Source organism: Pseudophryne corroboree, chromosome 5 (genome assembly GCF_028390025.1).
Source record: "Pseudophryne corroboree isolate aPseCor3 chromosome 5, aPseCor3.hap2, whole genome shotgun sequence".
NCBI lineage: Eukaryota > Metazoa > Chordata > Amphibia > Anura > Myobatrachidae > Pseudophryne > Pseudophryne corroboree.
This window is the reverse complement of record NC_086448.1, coordinates 101,009,710-101,025,667: the sequence shown is the minus strand read 5'-3', so window position 1 is coordinate 101,025,667 and position 15,958 is coordinate 101,009,710. Positions and strand designations below refer to the sequence as shown.

At 49.8% G+C, this 15,958-nt stretch overlaps 1 protein-coding gene across 4 annotated transcripts in view; it reads right to left on the bottom strand.

The window, feature by feature from the left end:
• Positions 1–15,958, bottom strand: part of CFAP69 (cilia and flagella associated protein 69) — a 225,618-nt gene that overhangs the window by 92,079 nt on the left and 117,581 nt on the right. For all 4 annotated transcript variants that reach the window (XM_063921509.1, XM_063921510.1, XM_063921508.1 and 1 more), the window contains 2 exons: positions 14,730–14,946; positions 13,089–13,253 (listed from right to left, as the gene is read on the bottom strand). In XM_063921509.1, the coding sequence (XP_063777579.1) occupies positions 13,089–13,253; positions 14,730–14,946 (382 nt within the window). The remainder of the gene's footprint in view (positions 1–13,088; positions 13,254–14,729; positions 14,947–15,958) is intronic.

Below are 15,958 nucleotides of genomic sequence, written 5' to 3'. Positions count from 1 at the left end.
CGCAAGCGGGACCCACTTAAAACCTCCCGAAGCGCGGCCACGCGATCCCGGAGAGCCCCCGTCGTGTGTGCCTGACAAGAATAAAACCGGAGCCTCCTGCTGTAGTTACCCGCCAACCAGGGCTCGGGAGTGTACAGCGCCGCTGGGGAGAGCCGGAGCTGCAGCCGTGAATGTCCACTGACATGTAACACAGCTGCTGCTCTTGAAGTCTTCACTTTTTTCCTCAGAAAAAAAGCTCTTCTTAGGGCTGCCTGGAGCAGCCCCTCTGTTAAGTGCCTGCTACTGCAGCACCAACTACAAAACTGAGATCCTGTGCAGGGAGGCGGGGTGATATAGGAGGCGGCGCTATGCATTCTGGGAACAGTCAAAGCTTTGAGCCTGTTGGTGCCTCGGATCAAGATCCTGCTCTACACCCCATTGTCCATTCCTTGTGGAGCCCAGTGTACCCCGCAGCAGAAATATAAACTTTTATTATGTCTCACAGAGGCCTGCAGTGAACATACATCGCAATGCTGGTAGGTATTATGCTTTGTTCAGATAGCACTACAATAAAAAACAATCTACAGTATAGTCTCCCTCTTCTCAGAGAGGACTGCCCTCACAAACTGCGTGCCTAAACAGAATCTAAAATGGGCTCCATTAAAAATTTTCAGTCACCTTGCAGCCTGGTCTCCATCCTGTGCGCCTACTCCTCTGTGTACCTTAGCAGCTTTTCTCCATTACCCTCTGCGTAGCGTCTTTGATCTACCACTTTACGCTGCGTAATGTGGACAGACACAGTCATCCCACTGGCAGCAAACCTTCCGTGCTGCGCATGCATCTATTTACCTGGCTAGGTCACTACTGAGTATCCCGCCGACTGTGCACCGGGCGCGGCCCGGAACCGCCCTGCCTGTCTGTGTTGTATCTCACTTGGCGCCCCAGTCGCCGCTAACCGCTATATAGCTTTAGTGAGGGAGACTCCCGTGTTGCTATGGGGGATTAGGGTGCCCTGCTGCCCGCTGTGACCCCTGCTTATTAGTACTCACTGCTCCTTTAGATCCTCTGGGTGAGATGCTGATCCCTTCTGACGGGATATTTGTCTCACTGAAATTGTAAACACAGTTTAGAGAGCCTTCTACCTCCTTACAGTTAGGCTGGATCGGCTCATAACATATTTAAAGTAAAAAAGAAAGTCTCTCATGGAGCAAGAGCTCCTTTCTTGTGCTGCTACCTCCAGCACAATTGTTCAAACTGGAGGGATTAGGGGGCGTGAAGGGGGAGGAGCCAGCTGTGCATAATTTTTTTTGTTATTACAGTATATTGTGCTACCTCCGGTCTGCATCCCTTCATACCCCAGCTGTTTAAGATTTCTCCAGTGTCCCCTAGTGGATGAAAGAGAAATCTTATTAAAGGATGTGTTCATCTGCACCAACACAGTATGGAGGCAGCCATATTGGAGACCAGCTGCCATGATGAGAATGCAGCCTATCGCTAGGAAACAATGACATCACTATGCATTAGCAATATCTCTGATTAATTAACAAGCTGCATTCTTATCAATGCTACCACAGGGGGATGTACTGTAGTTATGTGACTGACAGTCAGGAGACCGACGGTCACATAGCCTCCCCCTACATCCCGCCCCCTCACAATGCCGGCAGTCGGCATGCCCATAGAGTGGGAATAGAACCCGTCGCCACCGAGCCCGCACCGTGGCGAGCCTCCAAGGGACTTGTTACACTCACGCCCCCCCTTCCCTCTGCCGGTATTCCGCGGCCTGGATCCCACTCCACTTTGTATTGGGGTTGAGTGCACTTTAATGACTGTTGAATGTGCCATTGAAATGCTTTCTGTTTGGATTATTTGTGAATAAAACTTTACAATGAAAAAATGGACAAGCAGACTTTTTTTCTCTAACGTCCTAGTGGATGCTGGGGACTCCGTAAGGACCATGGGGAATAGCGGGCTCCGCAGGAGACTGGGCACTCTAAAGAAAGATTTAGTACTATCTGGTATGCACTGGCTCCTCCCTCTATGCCCCTCCTCCAGACCTCAGTTAGAATCTGTGCCCGGCCAGAGCTGGGTGCTCCTAGTGGGCTCTCCTGAGCTTGCTAGAAAAGAAAGTATTTTGGCAGGTTTTTTATTTTCAGAGAGCTTCTGCTGGCAACAGACTCTCTGCTACGAGGGACTGAGGGGAGAGAAGCAAACCTACTCACGGCAGCTAGGTAGCGCTTCTTAGGCTACTGGACACCATTAGCTCCAGAGGGATCGAACACAGGTACCTAACCTTGATCGTCCGTTCCCGGAGCCACGCCGCCGTCCCCCTCGCAGAGCCAGAAGAACAGAAGCAGCAGAAGCATGAAGACATCGAAATCGGCGGCTGAAGACTCCTGTCTTCACTTAAGGTAGCACACAGCACTGCAGCTGTGCGCCATTGCTCCCACAGCACACCGCACACTCCGGTCACTGTAGGGTGCAAGGCGCACGGGGGGGCGCCCTGAGCAGCAATTAATTACCTTTTTGGCAAAAATAGACATATATACAGTCTGGGACTGTATATATGCCCGAGCCCCCGCCATTTTTTACACATTAAAGCGGGACAGAAGCCCGCCGCTGAGGGGGCGGGGCCTTCTTCCTCAGCACACCAGCGCCATTTTCTCTTCACAGCTCCGCTGGAAGGACGCTCCCCAGGCTCTCCCCTGCAGTATACAGGTGTAATAGAGGGTAAAAAAGAGAGGGGGGGCACATAAATTTAGGCGCAGAAATATATTTAACAGCAGCTACGGGATAAACACTAAGGTACAGTGTAATCCCTGGGTTATATAGCGCTGGGGTGTGTGCTGGCATACTCTCTCTCTGTCTCCCCAAAAGCCTTTGTGGGGTCCTGTCCTCAGTCAGAGCATTCCCTGTGTGTGTGCTGTGTGTCGGTACGCCTGTGTCGATAGGTTTGATGAGGAAGGATACGTGGAGGCAGAACAAGTGCAGCTGAGTGTGGTGTCGCCGCCGACGGTGCCGACACCTGATTGGATGGATATGTGGAAGGTGTTAAATGATAATGTAAACTCCTTGCATAACAGATTGGATAAAACTGTAACCTAGGGACAGTCAGGGTCTCAACCCTTGCCTGATCCTACAGCGCAGAGGCCGTCAGGGTCTCGAAAGCGCACACTATCACAGATAGTTGACACAGATGTCGACACTGAAACGGACTCCAGTGTCGATGACGATGAGGCAAAGTTGCAGCTTAAAATGACTAAAGCCATCCGCTACATGATTGTGGCAAGAAAGGATGTATTACACATTTCTGAGGAAAATCCTGTCCCTGACAAGAGGATTTATATGTATGGGGAGAAAAACCATGAAGTGACTTTTCCCCCTTCACATGAATTAAATGAATTATGTGAAAAAGCGTGGGATTCCCCTGACAGGAAGGTGATAATTTCCAAGAGATTACTTATGGCGTATCCTTTCCCGCCAACGGACAGGTTACGCTGGGAATCCTCCCCTAGGGTAGACAAGGCGGTGACACGCTTGTCTAAGAAGGTGGCCCTGCCGTCTCAGGATACGGCCGCCCTAAAGGATCCTGCGGATAGAAAGCAGGAAGCTATCCTGAAGTCTGTTTATACACATTCTGGCACGGATACTCTGTCTGAGGAGATAGATACCCTGGACAGGGACACTGTTCTACTGACCATGGCACATATCAAGGACGCGGTCCTATATATGCGGGATGCCCAGAGGGACATGTGCCTGCTGGGCTCTAGAGTAAACGCAATGTCCATTTCTGCCAGAAGGGTCTTATGGACTCGGCAATGGACAGGGGATACCGACTCTAAAAAACACATGGAGGTTTTACCTTATAAGGGTGAGGAATTGTTTGGGGACGGTCTCTCGGACCTAGTTTCCACAGCTACGGCTGGGAAGTCAAATTTCTTGCCTTATGTCCCTCCACAGCCTAAGAAAGCACCGTATTACCAAATGCAGTCCTTTCGTTCTCAGAAGAGCAAAAAGGTCAGAGGTGCGTCCTTTCTTGCCAGAGGCAGGGGTAGAGGAAAAAAGCTGCACCATACAGCTAGTTCCCATGAACAAAAGTCTTCCCCGGCTTCCACTAAAATCCACCGCATGACGCTGAGGCTCCACAGGCGGAGCCAGGAGCCGTGGGGGCGCGTCTCCGACATTTCAGCCACCAGTGGGTTCGCTCACAGGTGGATCCTTGGGCTATACAAGTTGTGTCTCAGGGATACAAGCTGGAATTCGAGGTGACGCCCCCTCACCGTTACCTAAAATCGGCCTTACCAACTTCCCCCATGGAAAGGGAGATAGTGTTGGCGGCAATTCACAAACTTTTTCTCCAGCAGGTGGTGGTAGAAGTTCCCCCCCTTCAACGGGGAAGGGGCTACTATTCCACTATGTTTGTGGTACCGAAACCGGACGGTTCGGTCAGACCCATTTTAAATTTAAAATCCCTGAACATTTATCTGAAGAAATTCAAGTTCAAAATGGAATCGCTCAGAGCGGTCATTGCAAGCCTGGAAGAGGGGGATTTTATGGTGTCTCTGGACATCAAGGATGCTTACTTGCATGTCCCCATTTATCCGCCTCATCAGGAGTACCTCAGGTTTGTGGTATGGGACTGTCATTACCAATTCCAGACGTTGCCGTTTGGCCTGTCCACGGCACCGAGAGTTTTTACCAAGGTGATGGCGGAAATGATGGTGCTCCTTCGGAAGCAAGGGGTTACAATTATCCCATACTTGGACAATCTCCTCATAAAGGCGAGGTCCAGGGAGCAGTTGCTGATCTGCGTAGCACGCTCTCAGGAAGTGTTGCGTCAGCACGGCTGGATTCTGAACATTCCAAAGTCGCAGCTGATTCCTGCGACGCGTCTGCCTTTCCTGGGCATGATTCTGGACACAGACAAGAAGAAGGTGTTTCTCCCGGAGGAGAAGGCTCAGGAGCTTGTGACTCTGGTCAGAGACCTCCTAAAGCCAAAACAGGTGTCGGTGCATCACTGCACACGAGTCCTGGGAAAGATGGTGGCGTCATACGAAGCCATTCCCTTCGGCAGGTTCCATGCGAGGATCTTTCAGTGGGATCTGCTGGACAAGTGGTCCGGATCGCATCTTCAGATGCATCGGATGATCACCCTGTCCCCCAGGGCCAGGGTGTCTCTTCTGTGGTGGCTACAAGGTGCTCACCTCCTCGAGGGCCGCAGATTCGGCATACAGGACTGGGTCCTGGTGACCACGGATGCAAGCCTCCGAGAGTGGGGGGCAGTCACTCAAGGAAGAAACTTCCAAGGGCTGTGGTCAAGTCAGGAGACTTGTCTGCACATAAATATCCTGGAGCTGTGGGCCATATACAACGCCCTGAGTCAAGCGGAGCCTCTGCTTCGAGACCAACCAGTGCTGATTCAGTCAGACAACATCACTGCAGTCGCTCATGTAAACCGCCAGGGCGGCACATGAAGCAGGGTGGCAATGGCGGAAGCCACTAGGATTCTTCGTTGGGCGGAGAATCACGTGCAAGCACTGTCAGCAGTGTTCATTCCGGGAGTGGACAACTGGGAAGCAGACTTCCTCAGCAGACACGACCTCCACCCGGGAGAGTGGGGACTTCATCAAGAAGTCTTCACGCAGATTGTAAATCGATGGGAACTGCCACAGGTGGACATGATGGCGTCCCGCCTCAACAAAAAATTAAAGAGGTATTGCGCCAGGTCAAGGGACCTTCAGGCGATAGCTGTGGACGCACTGGTGACACCGTGGGTATTCCAGTCGGTCTATGTGTTTCCTCCTTTTCCTCTTATACCCAGGGTACTGAGAATCGTAAGAAAAAGAGGAGTGAGAACAATACTCATTGTTACGGATTGGCCAAGAAGGACTTGGTACCCGGAACTGCAAGAAATGCTCACAGAGGACCCATGGCCTCTGCCTCTCAGACAGGACCTGTTGCAACAGGGGCCCTGTCTGTTCCAAGACTTACCGCGGCTGCGTTTGACGGCATGGCGGTTGAACGCCGGATCCTAGCAGAAAAGGGCATTCCGGATGCAGTTATTCCTACGCTGATAAAGGCTAGGAAGGACGTGACAGCAAAACATTATCACCGTATATGGCGAAAATATGTTGCTTGGTGTGAGGCCAGGAAGGCCCCTACAGAGGAATTCCAGCTGGGTCGATTCCTGCACTTCCTACAGTCAGGTGTGACTATGGGCCTAAAATTAGGGTCCATAAAGGTCCAGATTTCGGCCCTATCCATCTTTTAAAAAGAATTGGCTTCACTGCCTGAGGTTCAGACGTTTATTAAGGGAGTGCTGCATATTCAGCCTCCTTTTGTGCCACCAGTGGCACCTTGGGATCTTAACGTGGTCTTGGCTTTCCTGAAATCCCACTGGTTTGAGCCACTTAAGACAGTGGAGCTAAAGTATCTCACGTGGAAAGTGGTCATGCTGTTGGCCCTAGCCTCAGCTAGGCGTGTGTCAGAATTGGCGGCTTTGTCATGTAAAAGCCCCTATCTGGTTTTCCATATGGATAGGGCAGAATTGCGAACTCGTCCGCAGTTTCTGCCAAAGGTGGTGTCATCTTTTCATTTGAACCAACCCATTGTGGTGCCTGCGGCTACTCGTGACTTGGAGGATTCCAAGTTGCTTGATGTAGTCAGGGCTTTGAAGATCTATGTTGCCAGGACGGCTGGAGTCAGGAAAACTGACTCGCTGTTTATCCTGTATGCATCCAACAAGCTGGGTGCTCCTGCTTCAAAGCAAACCATTGCTCACTGGATCTGTGACACGATTCAGCAGGCTCATTCTGCGGCTGGATTGCCGCATCCAAAATCAGTGAAAGCCCATTCCACAAGGAAGGTGGGCTCTTCTTGGGCAGCTGCCCGAGGGGTCTCGGCATTACAGCTTTGCCGAGCTGCTACTTGGTCGGGTTCAAACACATTTGCAAAGTTCTACAAGTTTGATACCCTGGCTGAGGAGGACCTGGTGTTTGCCCATTCGGTGCTGCAGAGTCATCCGCACTCTCCCGCCCGTTTGGGAGCTTTGGTATAATCCCCATGGTCCTTACGGAGTCCCCAGCATCCAGTAGGACGTTAGAGAAAATAAGAATTTACTCACCGGTAATTCTATTTCTCGTAGTCCGTAGTGGATGCTGGGGACTCCGTCAGGACCATGGGGAATAGCGGCTCCGCAGGAGACAGGGCACAAAATTTAAAAGTTTGACCACTAGGTGGTGTGTACTGGCTCCTCCCCCTATGACCCTCCTCCAAGCCTCAGTTAGGATACTGTGCCCGGACGAGCGTACACAATAAGGAAGGATTTTGAATCCCGGGTAAGACTCATACCAGCCACACCAATCACACCGTACAACTTGTGATCTGAACCCAGTTAACAGTATGATAACGTAGGAGCCTCTGAAAAGATGGCTCACAACAATAAACAACCCGATTTTTTTGTAACAATAACTATGTACAAGTATTGCAGACAATCCGCACTTGGGATGGGCGCCCAGCATCCACTACGGACTACGAGAAATAGAATTACCGGTGAGTAAATTCTTATTTTCTCTGACGTCCTAGTGGATGCTGGGGACTCCGTCAGGACCATGGGGATTATACCAAAGCTCCCAAACGGGCGGGAGAGTGCGGATGACTCTGCAGCACCGAATGAGAGAACTCCAGGTCCTCCTTAGCCAGGGTATCAAATTTGTAGAATTTTACAAACGTGTTCTCCCCTGACCACGTAGCTGCTCGGCAGAGTTGTAATGCCGAGACCCCTCGGGCAGCCGCCCAAGATGAGCCCACCTTCCTTGTGGAGTGGGCATTGACAGATTTAGGCTGTGGCAGGCCTGCCACAGAATGTGCCAGTTGAATTGTGCTACAAATCCAACGAGCAATCGTCTGCTTAGAAGCAGGAGCACCCAGCTTGTTGGGTGCATACAGTATAAACAGCGAGTCAGATTTTCTGACTCCAGCCGTCCTTGAAATATATATTTTCAATGCTCTGACAACGTCCAGCAACTTGGAATCCTCCAAATCGCTAGTAGCCGCAGGCACCACAATAGGCTGGTTCAGGTGAAACGCTGATACCACCTTAGGCAGAAAATGAGGACGCGTCCTCAATTCTGCCCTGTCCGAATGGAAAATCAGATATGGGCTTTTATACGATAAAGCCGCCAATTCCGACACTCTCCTGGCTGAAGCCAGGGCCAGTAGCATGGTTACTTTCCATGTAAGATATTTCAAATCTACCGATTTGAGTGGCTCAAACCAATGGGATTTGAGAAAATCCAAAACTACATTGAGATCCCACGGTGCCACTGGGGGCACAACCGGGGGCTGTATATGTAGTACTCCTTTTACAAAAGTCTGGACTTCAGGAACTGAAGCCAATTCTTTCTGGAAGAAAATCGACAGGGCCGAAATTTGAACCTTAATGGACCCTAATTTGAGGCCCATAGATAATCCTGTTTGCAGGAAATGTAGGAATCGACCCAGTTGAGATTCCTCTGTCGGGGCCTTCCTGGCCTCACACCATGCAACATATTTTCTCCAAATGCGGTGATAATGTTGTGCAGTCACCTCCTTCCTGGCTTTGACCAGGGTAGGGATGACCTCTTCCGGAATGCCTTTTTCCCTTAGGATCCGGCGTTCAACCGCCATGCCGTCAAACGCAGCCGCGGTAAGTCTTGGAATAGACACGGTCCCTGCTGAAGCAGATCCCTTCTTAGAGGTAGAGGCCACGGATCTTCCGTGAGCATCTCCTGAAGTTCCGGGTACCAAGTCCTTCTTGGCCAGTCCGGAGCCACTAGTATCGTTCTTACTCCCCTTTGCCGTATAATTCTCAGTACCTTGGGTATGAGAGGCAGAGGAGGGAACACATACACTGACTGGTACACCCATGGTGTTACCAGAGCGTCCACAGCTATTGCCTGAGGGTCTCTTGACCTGGCGCAATACCTGTCCAGTTTTTTGTTGAGACGGGACGCCATCATGTCCACCATTGGTCTTTCCCAATGGACTACAATCATGTGGAAGACTTCTGGATGAAGTCCCCACTCTCCCGGGTGAAGATCGTGTCTGCTGAGGAAGTCTGCTTCCCAGTTGTCCACTCCCGGGATGAACACTGCTGACAGTGCTATCGCATGATTTTCCGCCCAGCGAAGAATCCTTGCAGCTTCTGCCATTGCCCTCCTGCTTCTTGTGCCGCCCTGTCTGTTTACGCGGGCGACTGCCGTGATGTTGTCCGACTGGATCAACACCGGCTGACCCTGAAGCAGAGGTTTTGCCAGGCTTAGAGCATTGTAGATTGCTCTTAGTTCCAGTATATTTATGTGAGAGACGTTTCCAGGCTTGACCACACGCCCTGGAAGTTTCTTCCTTGTGTGACCGCTCCCCAGCCTCTCAGGCTGGCATCCGTGGTCACTAGGACCCAGTTCTGTATGCCGAATCTGCGGCCCTCTAACAGATGAGCACTCTGCAACCACCATAGCAGAGAGACCCTTGTCCTTGTCGACAATTTTATCCGCTGATGCATCTGCAGATGCGATCCGGACCATTTGTCTAGCAGATCCCACTGAAAAATTTGTGCATGGAATCTGCCGAATGGAATCGCTTCGTAAGAAGCCACCATTTTTCCCAGGACTCTTGTGCATTGATGCACAGACACTGTCCCTGGTTTTAGGAGGTTCCTGACGAGTTCGGATAACTCCCTGGCTTTCTCCTCCGGAAGAAATACCTTTTTCTGAACAGTGTCCAGAATCATCCCTAGGAACAGCAGACGTGTCGTCGGGATCAGTTGGGATTTTGGAAAATTCAGAATCCACCCGTGCTGTTGGAGCACTACTTGAGTTAGTGCTACTCCGACCTCCAGCTGTTCTCTGGATCTTGCCCTTATCAGGAGATCGTCCAAGTAAGGGATAATTAATACGCCTTCTCTTCGAAGAAGGATCATCATTTCGGCCATTACCTTGGTAAAGACCCTGGGTGCCGTGGACAATCCAAACGGCAGCGTCTGAAACTGATAATGACAGTTTTGTACCACGAACCTGAGGTACCCTTGGTGTGAAGGGCAAATTGGGACATGAAGGTAAGCATCCTTGATGTCCAAGGACACCATAAAATCCCCTTCTTCCAGATTCGCTATCACTGCTCTGAGTGACTCCATCTTGAACTTGAATTTTTGTATGTACAGGTTCAGAGATTTCAGATTTAGAATAGGTCTTACCGAGCCGTCCGGCTTCGGTACCACAAATAGCGTGGAGTAATACCCCTTTCCCTGTTGTAGAAGGGGTACCTTGATTATCACCTGCTGAGAATACAGCTTGTGAATGGCTTCCAATACCGTCGCCCTGTCTGAGGGAGACGTTGGCAAAGCAGATTTTAGGAACCGGCGAGGGGGAGACTTCTCGAATTCCAACCTGTAACCCTGAGATACTACCTGCAGGATCCAGGGGTCCACCTGCGAGTGAGCCCACTGTGCGCTGAAAATCTTGAGGCGACCCCCCACCGCCCCTGAGTCCGCTTGTAAGGTCCCAGCGTCATGCTGAGGCCTTTGCAGAAGCCGGGGAGGACTTCTGCTCCTGGGAAGGGGCTGCTTGCTGCAGTCTCTTACCCTTTCCTTTGCCTCGGGGCAAATATTGGAATCCGCATCGCCTGACCACTGTCGTGTCCATAGACTTCTTCTGGCAGATATGGACATCGCACTTACTCTTGATGCCAGAGTGCAGATATCCCTCTGTGCATCTCGCATATAAAGGAATGCATCCTTTAATTGCTCTATAGTCAATAAAATACTGTCCCTATCCAGGGTATCAATATTTTCAGTCAGGGAATCCGACCAAGCCACCCCAGCACTGCACATCCAGGCTGAGGCGATTGCTGGTCGCAGTATAACACCAGTATGTGTGTATATACTTTTTAGAGTATTTTCCAGCCTCCTATCAGCTGGATCCTTGAGGGCGGCCGTATCACGAGACGGTAACGCCACTTGTTTGGATAAACGTGTGAGCGCCTTGTCCACCTTAGGGGGTGTTTCCCAGCGCGCCCTAACCTCTGGCGGGAAAGGGTATAACGCCAATAACTTCTTTGAAATTAGCAGTTTTTTATCAGGGGTAACCCACGCTTCATCACACACGTCATTCAATTCCTCTGATTCAGGAAAAACTACAGGTAGTTTTTTCAGACCCCACATAATACCCCTTTTTGTGGTACTTGCAGTATCAGAGATATGCAAAGCCTCCTTCATTGCCGTGATCATATAACGTGTGGCCCTACTGGAAAACACGTTCGTTTCTTCACCGTCGACACTAGGCAAAGGGCGTTTTACAGCCCCTGACGGTGTTTGAGACGCCTGTACAGGTACTAACTGGTTTGCCGGTCGTCTCATGTCGTCAACCGACTTTTGCAGCGTGCTGACATTATCACGTAATTCCATAAACAAAGCCATCCATTCCGGTGTCGACTCCCTAGGGGGTGACATCACCATTACCGGCAATTGCTCCGCCTCCACACCAACATCGTCCTCATACATGTCGACACACACGTACCGACACACAGCAGACACACAGGGAATGCTCTGATAGAAGACAGGACCCCACTAGCCCTTTGGGGAGACAGAGGGAGAGTTTGCCAGCACACATCAAAGCGCTATAATTATATAGGAACAACCTTATATAAGTGTTGTTTCCTTATAGCTGCTTAAATATATATAATATCGCCAAAAAATGCCCCCCCCCTCTCTGTTTTTTACCCTGTTTCTGTAGTGCAGTGCAGGGGAGAGCCTGGGAGCCTTCCTAGCAGCGGAGCTGTGTAGGAAAATGGCGCTGTGTGCTGAGGAGATAGGCCCCGCCCCCTATTCCGGCGGGCTCTTCTCCCGGTTTTTCTGAGACCTGGCAGGGGTGAAATACATCCATATAGCCTCATGGACTATATGTGATGTATTCTTTTTAGCCAGAAAGGTATTAACATTGCTGCCCAGGGCGCCCCCCCCAGCGCCCTGCACCCTCAGTGACCGCCGGTGTGAAGTGTGCCTGAGCGCAATGGCGCACAGCTGCAGTGCTGTGCGCTACCTCATGAAGACTGAATAGCCTTCAGCCGCCGGTTTCTGGACCTCTTCTTACTTCGGCATCTGCAAGGGGGTCGGCGGCGCGGCTCCGGTGACCCATCCAGGCTGTACCTGTGATCGTCCCTCTGGAGCTAGTGTCCAGTAGCCTAAGAAGCAAATCCATCCTGCACGCAGGTGAGTTCACTTCTTCTCCCCTAGGTCCCTCGTTGCAGTGAGCCTGTTGCCAGCAGGACTCACTGAAAATAATAAAACTATCAAAACTTTTACTCTAAGCAGCTCTTTATGAGAGCCACCTAGATTGCACCCTGCTCGGACGGGCACAAAAACCTAACTGAGGCTTGGAGGAGGGTCATAGGGGGAGGAGCCAGTACACACCACCTAGTGGTCAAACTTTTAAATTTTGTGCCCTGTCTCCTGCGGAGCCGCTATTCCCCATGGTCCTGACGGAGTCCCCAGCATCCACTAGGACGTCAGAGAAAATAAGAATTTACTCACCGGTAATTCTATTTCTCGTAGTCCGTAGTGGATGCTGGGCGCCCGTCCCAAGTGCGGACTTTCTGCAATACGTGTATATAGTTATTGCTTAACAAAGGGTTATGGTTATATGTTGAGTGATGCTCAGTTGTTATTCATACTGTTAACTGGGTAAGTTTATCACAAGTTGTACAGTGTGATTGTTGTGGCTGGTATGAGTCTTACCCTGGATTCCAAAATCCTTTCCTTGTAATGTCAGCTCTTCCGGGCACAGTTTCCTTAACTGAGGTCTGGAGGAGGGGCATAGAGGGAGGAGCCAGTGCACACCAGATAGTACTAAATCTTTCTTTAGAGTGCCCAGTCTCCTGCGGAGCCCGCTATTCCCCATGGTCCTTACGGAGTCCCCAGCATCCACTACGGACTACGAGAAATAGAATTACCGGTGAGTAAATTCTTATTTTTTTTAAATCACTGACATTTGTAACCATAATCAACATACAACATAACAGCAAGCCTTTATATAATGTACATATAATTGCTGTGAGTAAAGAACTGTATTTTGATTTACCTAAGAGCTGACTAATTGCTCCCTGGTCACACAAGTCTTGATTTACAGCCTCATCCCCTACGGACACCATAGACCTGAGAAGTCTCAAGCTGTAGCGCATCTGAGCATGCTTGTTGCCCCGCCCACCTGTGCCATGGAAAGAATTGCCCTGGCCAGAGAATCCATCTGATAAAAGAAAAGCAAATGTAATTATAAAGCAATGTAAAGCTAAAAACTACACAATAAAGCACGTCACCAGATCAGACTAATAATATGGTGAACTCTCGGAATGTGATGTAACCCATAATAACCAAACCACCTGCTCCCAAGTCAATCAAGTGGTCCAGGTTCTCAACATCCGCAGAAAAAATAATTGTATTATATACAGATGTGTCCTCATACATTATTGCTGCAGTTGCACAAAACAGCCTCCCTAGGCAGCCGGGTTACGTGCGACTCTTCTAGCGCCGGCGGTCTATTTAGTGTCTTTTTACACGAAAATGCGTCTTAGTCACAATGCAGACAGATATACAAGTGTGCATATCAAATTAATCAGCAGTCTTCGGGTGCGTCCTAGTCGCAAAAAAGAATGGCAGCGCTAGCAGTCACATGGGACCTGGCGGCTCACTGGTCTTGTACCTCATGGCGTATTGAGGCTAGTTGTATGAGGACACGTATATATATATATATATATATATGTGTGTGTGCTCGTCTCCATCCTTCTTATACTTCCTTCTTATACTTACCTGTTCCTCTTCTGCATTACTAGGTCTGTCCAGTCTCCCTCATACCCTCACAGTGGAAGTCATTGGAGTGGCAATGCGCAGTGCACCCAGGCTTCCACGGCGCCCACATTGAGGAGACGAGACAGACCTTAGGAAATTATTGTATAGATTCAGAGTTTTATGTATCATTGACCTGTAGTTAGGCACAGATGCATCCATGGTGTATCGCTCGCAGGTACTGGGGGACTGAGGCAACAATACACAATTACAGTACTATATTGTGTACAAATTCTTATTATTATCCTTTATTTATATGGCGCCACAAGGAATTCACAGCGCCCATTACACAGTACATAATAAAATGAGCAAACAAGAAAACCGCACTTACAGTACAAGACAATATAGGACAGGTATAGAAAACCCAGGGTTAGGTGCCATCAAAGGCAGTAAGGAGTATAAGATAGTGTAAGTAAGAAAAGGAAAGGCACATGAGGAAAGAAGTCCCTGCTCTTGTGAGCTTACAATCTAAAAGGTGAGGGGCTAACAGACCAGAGTGACACAGAAGGGGTAGACAGTGAGCATAGACAAGTGGGTTAGGAGGAGAGTTGACAGGGTTTGGTGAAGAAGTGGGTCTTGAGAGCCCGTTTGAAGTTTTGTAGAGAGGTGGAGAGTCAGATGGGGAGAGGTAGAGCATTCCAAAGATAGGGAGCAGCACGTGCAAAATCTTGTAGGTAGGAGTGGGAGGAGGTAATTAGTTGGCAGGAGAGACGGCGTGCATTAGCAGAGCGAAGAGGACGGATGGGAATGTAAACAGAGATAAGGTCAGAGATGTAAGAGGGAGAGGAGTGGGTGAGGGCTTTGTAGGTGAGTGTGAGAAGTGTGTTAGCTATAATACTGACGTATGTAAACTTTCTGTAGGGATGATTATTTGTGTCACCTTGGCTGGAGCACCACTCCAGGAAGAGGAGAATACGGGTGTTTCCCTGACATGTCATGTAGTCTTCCACCAGCAGAGGAGCCACGGTAGACAATGTGGCGATGGCGTGTAGCTGTAACTCTTCAAAACGGGCAGCAGGCCAGTCATGGACTCCAGGCTTTTCATTTGCTTTGACATAGTTAAAAAGGGCTAAAACCACCTTCCCATCGCAGAGCAACTAAATACATAACACAAGAAATAGTCATTACAATCAGGTATGATAACCGATATCATAGGAGAGGCTGTACAAACATGACAAGCTTTCTAAGTAATCCAAAGAAACTGTGTGCTCGGTGGGCTGTGGGCTCGGTGGCTCGCTGCGCTTGCCACAGGTTCTATTCTCACTCTATGGGTGTCATGGACACCCATAAGTGGGAATAGCCCGTTAGCCGGGATTCTGGTTGGCAGAACTATCAGTGGTCGGGATCCCGGTATCGGTATCGTGACCGCCGGGATCCCGTCTGCCGGCAAGTTAACTACATATCCCACCAGCATGTACCGCCAGGTTTATTGCTTACCTGAACTGTGGACAGGTCCTTAGATAACACCACCAGTATGTACTGCGAGGTCTACTGCTTACCTGAACTGTGGACAGGTCCTTAGATAACACCACCAGCATGTACTGCTAGGTCTATTTCTCACCTGAACAGTGGACAGGTCCTTAGATAACACCACCAGCATGTACTGCTAGGTCTATTTCTCACCTGAACTGTGGACAGGTCCTTAGATAACACCACCAGCATGTACTGCTAGGTCTATTTCTCACCTGAACTGTGGACAGGTCCTTAGATAACACCACCAGCATGTACTGCCAGGTCTATTTCTCACCTGAACAGTGGACAGGTCCTTAGATAACACCACCAGCATGTACTGCTAGGTCTATTTCTCACCTGAACTGTGGACAGGTCCTTAGATAACACCACCAGCATGTACTGCCAGGTCTATTTCTCACCTGAACTGTGGACAGGTCCTTAGAGAACACCACCAGCATGTACTGCCAGGTCTATTTCTCACCTGAACTGTGGACAGGTCCTTAGAGAACACCACGAGCATGTACTGCCAGGTCTATTTCTCACCTGAACTGTGGACAGATCCTTAGATAACACCACCAGCATGTACTGCCAGGTCTATTTCTCACCTGAACTGTGGACAGGTCCTTAGATAACACGTACTGCCAGGTCTATTTCTCA